At 39.9% G+C, this 12270-nt stretch overlaps 1 protein-coding gene across 1 annotated transcript; it reads right to left on the bottom strand.

The window, feature by feature from the left end:
• Positions 1–1127: 1127 nt before the first annotated feature.
• LOC306960170 (tetraspanin-8-like) lies at positions 1128–11930 on the bottom strand. Its single transcript, XM_079552532.1, has 9 exons — positions 11706–11930; positions 9712–9777; positions 8581–8697; positions 8309–8383; positions 6545–6640; positions 6377–6469; positions 4753–4824; positions 4590–4673; positions 1128–1573 (listed from the first exon to the last, which is right to left on the bottom strand). The coding sequence occupies exons 1-9, from the start codon at positions 11763–11765 to the stop codon at positions 1439–1441; spliced, it is 798 nt and encodes a 265-aa protein (XP_079408658.1). The 5' UTR covers positions 11766–11930; the 3' UTR covers positions 1128–1438.
• Positions 11931–12270: the final 340 nt, after the last annotated feature.

The raw sequence follows: 12270 nt of genomic DNA, 5'->3' as shown, positions 1-12270 counted from the left end.
CGGCCAGGAGAAACACAAATATAAAACCAGACATGCAACGGCCAGAAAATTTCTCTTGCGAACAGTAAGATCGAATAGCATTACGAGGACCTTCACATATAGAGCTATGCAGGCATGGAATGGACTTCCAGATAGTCTAACGTTAGTGGAGGACAAGAAGAGATTTAAATTTTAATATAATATATACAATTTTAAAATTAAATATGGATTGAATTTGGCGAATGAACGTGTCATGTGATATTCCTTTCTGAATGCAAATATGTGCTACTTCTATGTACAGCTTTTATAGGATTTTAGTAGGATATACAGATGTATTGATACACATTTTGTATGGATTTAAATACTGTTTATACTTTTTGTGAATGGATTTAGTGGGACCCCAGGAAGAATAGCGACAGCATGACTGCGCTAATGGGGATCCTTTCAATAAACAATAAACAATAAACATAAGACCTGAGGTGGCAGTAGCGAGTATAAAAGGACCAACTTGCATCTAGTCTCTTTAAAAACATGACTAAACCGCGACCAGTTTTTTTAAGTTTAAGAAGCTTTTAGATTTGGGCAAAGCCGATGCAAAGAAAATGCGCTCGGTTAAGGCGGGGGGTGGCCCTAACCCTGAACCACTCTTTCACAATGTGTGTCCAAAGAATCCTCGCATTGTCATCTTATTGCCCAATGCCATCAGGGAGGGAGAAATCAATAGTGGAATAACCTGGTCATTCAGGATATCCAGGTGGTCAGCTAATCTCATTCTTTGGCCACGAAGTGTTGCTGAACCTAAACCCGCTATCAGTTTATTCAATCCACGGGGCGACTTTTGTTTTTTTGGTAAGGCAGTGTAATTGAAGAAACAATCCAGGTAAAAAAGGAAAAAAACTTATTACGGTGCACAATACATAACAAAAAACAAACTGTGGAAAACACTGTGACATTCATTTGCTTTAGTCAAGACCAATTACACAGTTGTCCATGTAGTTGATTTCATTTGTAGATTCAGTGCTCTGTTTGCTCTTTATACACACAATGATCACAGAAGTTAAACACAAAAATGGCATTTCACTAAATAAGACAAACACTATTTAAACCCTTTGATTTAAACGTTTTGGGCAACAATTTTGCATGAGTAAAACGACAATGTCAACAATGTGTAAATAGTTCAATATAACTCATCATTGTTTGAAATATAAAAGGAATTATATCAAAAGAAAATGGCTGTTAACATTCATGGCTAGGCTGCAGTCTCAGTGCTTCGCTTTAGTAACTCATTACATTCCAAGGCAACATTTTTGGATTCTACAACATAGAATATTACTGGGATTTAGTGGTATATCTTTGGTACTGTTATATCTCTTTTTATTGTAACTTAAGTATTAAAAAACACACATAAAATTGTTCTGCATTTGAAAATAGGTATAAAACGACAGGCCAAAGTGACGGATCATGTCAGCTCTGCATCATCTGAAAGTACGGAGTAATTTCCTGCTTTGGCTTCGGGGCTGTAGACCACTGCAGGGGTGTCGTCCTTCCGGTTCATTTGGCACAGAAGGATCACACACAACACCACTGACGACATCTGGGGTCAAAAGAGGACAGGGACAGGTTCAGAGAAGGGTGGCGTTAAATAGAGATGGAAAGGCTAGAATAGATGCACCCTTTAAAACAATAACAACAATTCAAAATCACATGGCAAAAGTGACAAGTGAGAGTCAAACAGTTGATACAGTTTATGCAGAAATATACCAGTGTTTGGCTGGTTGGCTTACGTTAATGTCAAGCTCAGACTGTACCACAGCAGCCCTGAGGCAGACTAGCAGACAACTGGCTACTAGTCTGCAACAAACGCCTCTCTGACCATGATCAATAGTCGCACACGGACACAAGGCAGGTGAAGGAACTCATCGACACAATGCAACATTGGTAGCAAGAAAATAATGGTAGGTTTTTGTTATATGGAGTCAATATTTATTGGCTAGATTCGGGAGCAGGACTACGCCTCAACCTATCAAACTTTGCGCACCAACAACTCTTGCTTTCACCTAACCACACCTCTAATTACTCACGAGCCATTATATGCCAAGCCAAGCCAAGCCTCGTTGTCATCTCAGTTTGTTTGAAACTGTCGATCCCACCCTCCCTCCCTTCATGTCTGTTCCATTTCAGCAATGATTCTCCTGCTTATATTGGTGTCCCGAAGAGCTGGGTTCATCCGAGACGGAGCCCCCACCCACAGTCTCGTCCAGTTTCACTCCACACTATAACCTTGTGAATAAAATCTTAATTGCACTTTGTTGTGGAGCGGTCCTTGCTAGTGAATTAATTTTAATTATGAGAAGAAACCAGTGAGTCAGTGTTTAAGCTGCTCAAGACATTAGCATGCTACCGGTTAGCATTTAGCTTCAACAGCTCCGCTCTGACCTCTCCAAGAGAAAGCCGTGAACCACAAACATCTAGCCTTGGATACAACATGTGACAGAGGTCAGAGCTGAACTGTTACTGTAGTATTTCCTCAGTGTTCGTAGATGTGAGCCACACATGTGTTTATTGTGTTGAAGCCATTGACATTTGATTAAATCAGCTGTCAGTGGTTGACAGTTGCAAACCGGTTGCATGCTAACGTCTTGAGCAGCTTAAACACTGACTCAGAGACTCTGTTGACATGGCAAACTGTAAAAATCTCAGAGAAAGGTTTTATGTTTCTTCTTTAATGTGCTCTGTAATAACTTGTACCTATGTAGTACGTACACAATGGAACAACTTGTATTAGTACTTTGTAAGTACATAATGTAATAGGACTTGAGACCCTTATGGTTAGGGCTTAAGGTTAGGGTTAGAGTTATAATTATGTCTTATTACATTATGTACCTACAAACTACAAATACATATTGTGTTGTTGGCCTGCTGCAGCTGGGATTGGCTGGGATTGTTGTGCTGTTTGTTGCCATCAGGTTTTCGTACATTGCCCTGCTACTGGCTCCAATAACACTAATGAAATTATGATACTTACAGGGGTGGGAATTTATAAGTTTACATCCTCCCACTCCTTTTCGAGTTTTTGTAAAGTATTATATGGAAGCATGTGGAAATGTAAATGAAATGAAAGCATGTTAAAATTTCGTAAAAGCTGCACATGTTAATATAAAAAACGTGTGTATGTAATGTACATTGAACTCGGAATAAACAATCAATCAATCAATATTACTCCATTGTGCACCAAACCCATAGGTACAACTTATTACACATTGTTACAAAGCTCATTACATTGTACTAAATTTAGTTCGGTACAATGTATCAAGGGTAGTGTAAAATAAAGTGTTACCTAATTTAGTCTGAGGAGTGAAGCAGACCTTTAGTAACCCCTGCTGTAGCTCGACAGACAGAGCTGATACATCTGTGCCACATTTGCTGGTTATATCACATAAACGTGCGTCTCTGGGGCCATGTTTTAACTGTTATCCTCTTGAGCAATGAATACGAGTACATAAAAATTCCCCTGTCAATCAGTTTTTGTCTTTCATTTACATCCTGAGAAGAGATATTGTTACATGTTATAGTACTGCATAATTCTACTTCGGTATTCAAAATGGCAACCGGAACTATGCCTGATGTCATTAGAAACGCATGTATACACATTATTCCATTGTGTAGGTATTAAATAGGTACAAGTTAATACAGGTTGTCACATAGCATGTTGCATTGTATTAAATTCAGTAGGTATAATATATCAAGGGTAATTTAAAACAAAGTGCAACCAAATCGTCTTCTGCGTTCTCTACCACTTTGTTCCTGATGGAGGCTGTACAGTAATCTGAAATTTTGGGGCTTTAGACCTTAGACCGGGGTCCACCCACTTCTCACTTTGAACAAATCATAATCAAAATTTTAATATTAATGTCAACTTCTAATAAAAACCTGCAGCAGTTTGACCTTGCTATCCATAGAGCTCAAGAAATAAAAAAAATAAGACCATTTACTGTAGCAAATAGACATTCTTTTTTTTTTTTTAAATGGTCCAAAGACAGGAAAGAGTATAATCATATCTACCGGTAAATGCAGAATTTCCTCAATTAGAGGTTGGTGATCCAGATCTAAATATTTGATAACAGCCATCTTGGGCAAATGCCTGCGACCCATGAAAAACCCGCCTTTCCTGATTCCCGGAGAGTCACTGCCTTAGCATGCCAGCAGCATACAGACTGACAGACACAAACAGAGACTTTCACTCTGGGGACAATTTGGAGTCAACAATTCACTCAACACATGAATGCCTTTGGTTTGGGAAGGGAGGACAGAGACCTCGCAGTGACAGAGGCGCCGAGGGAAGGAAGTTTGTAAAGTGTGCCATGGCAATAAAAACAAAGTGGGAAAGACAACTCAGTTCAACATAGACTGAGAGCGATTTGTCTCCAGCTGATAAGCCTGATGTAACAGCCTTCTCACCGGCCTCTCTAAACAAGCAAAGAGGCAGCTGCAGTACATCCAGAAAGCTCCTGATTAAACGTGTCTTACCAGAGGGATCAAGTAGAAATAATGTGTAAACAAATTGTAGAGAAGTGTGAGGTTATCAAGCTTGGAATACAGCAAGTACTCACCCATAGTAACAGCATGCACAGTAATACCGCTAATAGCACGTCTACGGCAAATATGGCATGAGCGGCTAAGTAGGTGACACAAGGCTGAAACATAGAACACACACATATTTAGTGTTTTTTTTATGATGCACACATCTCCACACGGATTAAAATGAACTCTCACCTCTTTATAAATCATTATGGGGTCTTCTGTTTTTGTGTTTTCAAAGAAGCTGCTGTTTCTTGGCGCTGCCACCTGCATCACACACGAAGCCAAAAGGGAGGGTTGTTCATTTTCAGATAAAAAGCAGATATTGCCACTCACTGGTCTGAACCGAGGGAGTACCATTGTGATTGCACAAGCTCAGTAAATAGCAATACAACAAAATCAATGTTGTTATCAGTTGTACCATGAACACATTTAATCCCTTTAAGCTTTATTCTATCTATTTATTTGCAGTTTACATTCTGTGCGATTTTCGAGGCAATAGAGGCATTTTTGTAATATAAAAATAGTTTTAATAGGATCTTCATATTCTGTATACTAAAATAATTAATCCATTTAACCCCTTAACCCCTGCTTGAACTGAGCACATTTCCTCCAGTTTTACCCAAATCGAAAAGCGCCTCGACTGTAGAGCTTACAACCTATAGGCCAGTGTCGCGCCTCATTTATTTATTTAAGATGGGACAGTGCATATTAATTAACATGAGTCCTCAAGGTCCACATGTAAATATGCCAGAGTTAGCCACAATGGCTAATTTTCATCTGTAGTCCCAGGGCAGGTTGCTGTTCTCAGATAGGAAAGGCCACAGAACAACAAGGACAACAGACATGGGATGGTTAATACAAAAGACAATTAACACACAATAACGGTAAGCAGACATTATAAACAAGATGACACAGACAAATAAAATAATACAAATAAAGAGATTTTAAACACTATTGGTAAACAGCCTACATGTTTACACTGTGACTGCTGGTTTGATTGTCCAGGAGCCAAAGTTTTACTGATGAAGGTTCTCAGTGTTGAGATGTTCCTGATGTTCCAGGTGTGAGCTGCCCTCACTGAAAAGCTCAACTGACCAAAAGATTTTTTTCCTGAAAGGTACAGCACAGTCTCCTCTGCTTTGCGCTCGTGTGCCTACACTGTCTTTTAGGTGGATGAATTCCTGCAGAAGGGGGTGAGGGGGAAAGCTAAGACCTTTGTTGTTGCATTTTGGTCACGTTTTGGCCGCATTTCGCTTCTTTTCTAACTGTGATCAAGCCACAAGAATGTGACCAAAACATGTCCAAAAAGGAACAAAAACGTGATGAAAACACAAACGAAAAGGACAAAAAACAGCGACAGTCATAAAGAAGCTTTGATGAGGTATGTAGGTCTTAGCTTTCTAATGAGGCGTTACACTGTAATGCTCAACTGGAGAAAATGCACTCGGTTAAGAGTTTAAAGTGGGGAAAATATAATTACTTTGAGCACTTTTATGTGTGAGGAACGTTTTGTATGGGATATGTGTGTGTGTTTTTGGAAGATGTCAAAGAGTCACATTAATTATTCCCACGTTGGCCTTACAAAGCTGTACAAAGTGTATGCCTGACGCCCAAAATCTCTATCAACATACCAACTGACATGATTAAAACATACTATCTGGATCGGAACAATGGCTAAGAACAAGACAAACCCCCTCTTTACTACTACTGAACGGCAAAACTGTCCTGAACCCTAAAACAACCCAGTACAGATGACTATAATTCTAAGTTGTTGAGTTGAATACATGTAATATCAATATAACAAGGCGTTTCTTACACATGGGTTCACCGCATCTTCCACACAAAGGCAGGACTCCGAGATGTTGTAGCCCCAGTCCTGATATCCCTGATCCAGCCCACAACACTGCAACTGGAACCAAAGGAAATCATATTAAGTTTGTGGACACATTACATGAAGCTCTGCGACAGTAATGCATGCACGTACCTCTGTTTGGATCTCATTGACTCCATTTATGACCGTTTTAGAGGCGTTAGTGAGAGGCATTAGGCCCAAGTACTGCTCTTTCATTTCTTCAGCTATCTGGGAGACGACATGAAATTCAAATTAAATCTTATAAACTATCAAATATTCCCTTTTAAAGGAATAGGCCACCGTTTTTACATACTGAGATATGCTCTTACCTGAGCTTAGAGGAGTTCATTTGTACCTGTCTGGTCTTCACGCGTGCCTTCAGTCACGTAAACACAGCACAGACGGCGTTAGCATTTAGCATTTAGCTTCACCTCTATAGCTCCAAACGAGGTGAAGATAGAAGCGACCAAGCTCTTCCACATTTTCCCTATTTAAATATGATTACGTGAAGTGTTACACGATAAAGAATAGTTAAACAAAATGAAACAATGTGGATTTTCTTAGCGGATAAAAAGGGAACTATATTTTAAGTCGCAATAATACCAGGAGTACTTTAGCGTCTACACAGTAAAGTGAATATTGTGATATAACTGTGTGGATGTCGAAGTACTCCTGGTATTATTATGACTTACAATATAGTTGTAGGCTATAGGAGAGGCTAAATGCTAACGCCGTCTGTGCTGTGTTTACGTGACTGAGGGCATGCGTGAAGACCAGACAGGTACAAATGAACTCCTCCAAGCTCAGGTAAGAACATATACCAGTATGTACAAACAGTGGCCTGTTCCTTTAAGGTTAAGTGTATGAGCAAAACAAGGGTTTTACAAAAAATAGATCTTGAAAAAAATAAATCTTTGTCATTTCAAAAGAGTCCTTTCAGGGCCGCCCTTGGACATAGGCGACCCAGGCGGCCACCTAGGGCACCATCTGCTGGAGGGGGTGCTGAATTGCATTTTAATTTTTAAACTGCCGCCATCTATAACATCGCCGATTTCCAGACATAACTTTGGACCAGAAAGTGATAGAGACTTGCGGTCTTCTGTGCTGGAAACTACAGATTTCAAGCATTCAAACGAGTCCTCTCTGATCGTGGGAGCCATGTACAACATCGCAGTATCAGAAGGAGAGGTTCCTCCTTCAATATAACTGTTGTACACACGTTTCACAATTAATAATAATAATAATAATAATGCATCGGTTTCATATAGCGCTTTTCTGGACACTCAAAGACGCTTTACATTGCATTATTCATTCACTCCATACCCGGTGGTGGTAAGCAACTATTGTAGCCACAGCTGCCCTGGGGTAGAATGACGGAAGCGAGGCAACCAGTCTGCGCCATCGGCCCCTCCGACCACCACCAACCACTCACTCACACACTACATTCGCTAGGCTTCCTGGTGTTACTAAACGGTCTCCCATCCAAGAACCGTCCAGGCCCTTCCCTGCTTAGCTTCCAAGGTCTGATGGGATTGGGCATCACACATGATCAATTGCACATGATCAGATTTTTTTTAATGAATGGATAATCAATATATAATCCAACAGTGATAATCATAATACAATTAAATAAAACTAGCCTTTTCCATATCCAAAGTGTGTCCAACAGAATTGGGATCGAAAAAAAGCACATTTGCTCATTCTAGCCTACGGCGCCAAATTGGTGAGTCCTTTACACCTGCATCTTTTTATATTTAGTCTATGCAAATGAACACCATTGAGCGTTTATTAGCGAAACTGAAAATGTCGGCTGTTGACAAAACTGCATTTACTTGCATGGACATGTCCCAGTGGTTGAATGACATGTTTACAGAATACTCTCTTCTAATGTGTTACCTGTGGCCGCACTGCCACTCCTTGAATGTTCAAAACACTCAGTAACAAGCAGCTCAGCGTCATACCAACGATGTACTGCAAGAAAAGAAGAGATGCGGGAAATCAACATATAACCAATAAAGATAACAATGTGTAAAAAAGCCCCAGACTATTGGTTATTTGAGTATTTGAAGCTGTATGTCACTTGCAAATCTTTAGTTAATAACGATCAGGGACGTTTGTAAAGCATGTTTTCAAGATTTGGTACAAGAAAAGGCTCTTTCAATGCTTACACATATCAACATCCACTTCTTGCGTTTGCAGACTCCATACAACCCAGTGGTGACGAGGAGGATAGTGATAATAGACGTCGCATACATGACTTGAATCCCCGGGAGCACTTTCTCAATCTGTGAAACCAAACAAACTCAGAATTAGATCAGCACCACACGGTAACAGGACATCAATATAAGTAGATAATGGCCAATGTCTCCCAAGCAACATGTCAAGGCTTTGAAACATGGAGGGTCAAAGTACATACTGTCATTGAGCCCTTGGGTAAGACATTTAAATTATTTGCCTACTGCTGTTAAAGGGACATTTCAGGATTTGTGACATAGGGCCTCATTTCCTAGTTATCCAGAGTGTTGTTGATTTATGGAGATGCCGGCCGCAGGTAAACAAACTACTGTAGATCCGGTAACCTAGCAGATCACTTCGCCGAGCTTACAACTAGGACGCTGATGCTGCTCAAATATAAGTTATTTTAAATGCACAGTGGTTATATAAAAAAAAAATATTCAACAGACATTCATATTGGTTGTCTGGTGTTATAAGTGATTTGCCTCAGGTGCGCTGTGCTTGGGTCAGACTGTTTTTAATGCAGGCTACTAGTTACCATAGACATGCACTAGCCTAGCACTAGCCTAGCACCACTAAACTCTTCAAATACAAGGACTGCATGAATTAAAAAAAAAAAAAAAATCTCCAGAAATCAACAATACACTGGACATGAGGCCATATGTCAAAAATCCTTGCCTGTTGTTTTCTGTCACTGAGGGTGTAATAATAGTCATATTTCTAAAGATGAAGTGTTAAAGTGTGTATTAATAATAGTGATTTCTTCAAGTTTGCAGCAATGAAACAGATCTTTGTGTCTTGCATCGAACAGACTGTGACATAATATCTACTCATTTGATGTATGCCAGCAATGTTGGACCAGGGCTGTCTGCTGATCCCAGGGGGCTTTTAGGTTCAAGGATTTATTGCAGTTTTGCTCCTCCTGAGCCCACCATTGTATATTTTAGAGAGATGCCTCACAGCAAGACCTGATCTTCTTTAGGGCAGTCAAAACATTTAGGACCCCCCAAAAACTGCATGTGTTGGATGAATTGGTGGTTTTTCCGTAAAGAATGAGACAGTACCTCTTCATCCTCGTGGAAGTATCCGTGGCTGAACAAAGTAATGGCCAACAACAAGCCGCTTACAATCTGCAACAACGACAAACGTTCAGTTTAGTAGAATTATAAACAAAGTGTCACTTTGTACATAGGCCTATAAAGTAATAATGTGGAGAGAGCTGGTTCTCCGTCTTTTTTATTAGTTTATTTGACAGGGACAGTACACATTAATGAACATTTAAGCTAGTTTTCAACTGTTGTCCCTGGGCAAGGTGTATAATGCCAACAACAATTACAAAAGGCTGCATGCTTACATAACAGTGTTGATACAAATCATACATTAATAACATCTGGATGCTTGTTCTGTGACTTGCACAATAGAAGGAGATTTAGGTGCAAGTGCAAGTCCTACAGTTCAAACAGAGGACATTATGAGAATAAATAATACAGTTATTTATAATGCAACACCTGTTTAGAGGATCCTGACACTTGGCTCAGTCATGCACCAGGAGATCTGTGTAGGGTCTAATGAGCAGATCGTTGATCAACCAGTTTTTTAATTGAGTCCTGAATGTGTTAAACGTGGGGCATTCTCTTATAGTGAGAGAGATGCTGTTCCAGATGTTACAGCCCCTGATGGAAAGAACAGTCCGTCTAAGGGCACTTCTCCTCTAACCATAAACCGGGGAGGATTTCAGTTTTATGAATTCCCTTAATGGCGGTGGTGCAAGTCCATTGAGTATTTTATAAACCATACAAGCAAATTTAAAGTATTTAAAGTTTTCAAAATGTAGAAGATTGTATGTCTCAAGAATGCCACAGTGGTATGGAGCAGGTTTCTGACACACATTTTTTTTATAAGGATTCTTTTTGTCTAAAAGTGGTTTCATTAAGTTTTCAGAGCAATATCCATTACAAGAGTACATGAACAAAATGGGGAGGTGGGGGAAACACACATTGCATAACTTATTTCCAAGAACTGCACAGAGATTAACGTAGCATTTACATTCAATCATTTTTATTGACGAACAAGATCCTTAAAGGAGCTATACCTGATTTTACTTATTATTTTATCCTCCTTTGGTCAAATGTAAACTCAAACATTTGTGGGGAAAACAGCTTGCACCAAATTATAAAACATTTGTATCAATTTAATGAACTTACAGGCTATTTCTCTAGCATTTTTGTGAATGCGATCCTGAAAAGTGACGTTGCAAGGTGAGAAATGTGCCTATAAACTTGTCCTTGTAAAGAATTTGGATGAAACAAAAACATTAGGAAAGTTACGAATGAGTTTGTAACACGACTAACATTTTAATTTAGCGGCCTCCCCTTCATTGTTTGCGATCAAAAAAATCAGGTATAGAGCCTTTAAAGACTAGATGCAACTTGGTCATTTTATACTCACTACTGCCGCCTCAGGTCTTAAACGTAACTGCAGCTTCTATATTAAGCTCGTGCATGACATTTCGGACCCAAATTAACAACTTTTTTGAGTCACAGTGGAGGAGTTTTAGAGGAAGTTGTGGTGAATAGCTCTGAGATCATTCTACACATTAGGACATGACTGGAACATGTAGGGGGAGGAAAGTACTTTAAACATTTTTAAACTCCGCATAGTCCCCACTGTGCCACGACTTTACCAAACAGGTTGCAACCCCCATAAGATACAAGGCGTTGAAGTTGATTTATTGAGGCTGCACAGTAGGAACATAATCCGATCACTCCTTTTTTTTTTTTTTTTATTGAATTTGTCCCAACATAGTAGACTAGAGTATAGAAAATAGTACGCGATGTAAGTGTGCACACAGCACCCCGACTGTTAACCCAGATCGGATCAAAAACAGCACTTTATGGAGCGTAAAATAGGACAGTGGCAAAACATGGCATGAATGATAAGGCTCACACACTGCAAACATCTTAGAGTTTCTGTTAATGAGTGATGTACTAGAATCTATGTTGTTCACTCTTCTAACTTGCAAAACAGTTGGTCATAACAACACAATCGCAGCACTCACCGCTATGAGGCTCGCCACGGTTATATAGCCCCTCTTTACGCACGGGTTCAGCGTCCCCATTTTTCTACTCCTTCACAACGCCCAGAGCCCCTTTGTTCGCGGTCCAGCTTGTTTGTTTGTTTTTTTGATGTCCGCGCGCAGTGCCTTAAAGTTATAGCCACGTCTTGCGTTTGGTGTATAGTGGAAGTGTCGGGATTTCGGTGCCGTTGTACTGTCTGCTGTTTATTCATGGGGGAGTTGCTGGAAAGCCCTGCCCATCGGGGATAGAGTGGAGCGTGAAATCAGTGCATGTGTGGGGTGAGGTTAGTTCATAAGCTGTGCCAAACGAGTTTAGCCACTTCTCATCAAATCATCGTTATGAATGCGAAATAGCGACAAGAACCTTCATGTTTTACAGTCAACGTAAACAAAGGAAAATGAGTCGCTACATTATCAGTCAAGCTTGATGTAGTCAGAACTGAGTTAACACAAGCATTTAATTGGTAAAGTCTAGGAAAATACAAAATTCAAGGCTGCCCTATCCCAACAGGGATGGGAGCCTGGGTGAATCTAGGTGAGTGTTGGG

Source organism: Gobius niger (genome assembly GCF_951799975.1).
Source record: "Gobius niger genome assembly, chromosome: 2".
Classification (NCBI taxonomy): Eukaryota; Metazoa; Chordata; class Actinopteri; order Gobiiformes; family Gobiidae; genus Gobius; species Gobius niger.
This window is presented reverse-complemented; position numbering and strand designations above follow the sequence as displayed.

Coding starts and splice junctions, on each gene's coding strand:
- LOC306960170 (XM_079552532.1), bottom strand. CDS start 11,765: ATGGGGACGCTGAACCCGTGCGTAAAGAGGGGCTATATAACCGTGGCG. Junction 8,384..8,580: donor AGAAGTGGATGTTGATATGT/GTAAGCATTGAA, acceptor CTTTTCTTGCAG/TACATCGTTGGTATGACGCT. Junction 4,674..4,752: donor CCATAATGATTTATAAAGAG/GTGAGAGTTCAT, acceptor TCTATGTTTCAG/CCTTGTGTCACCTACTTAGC.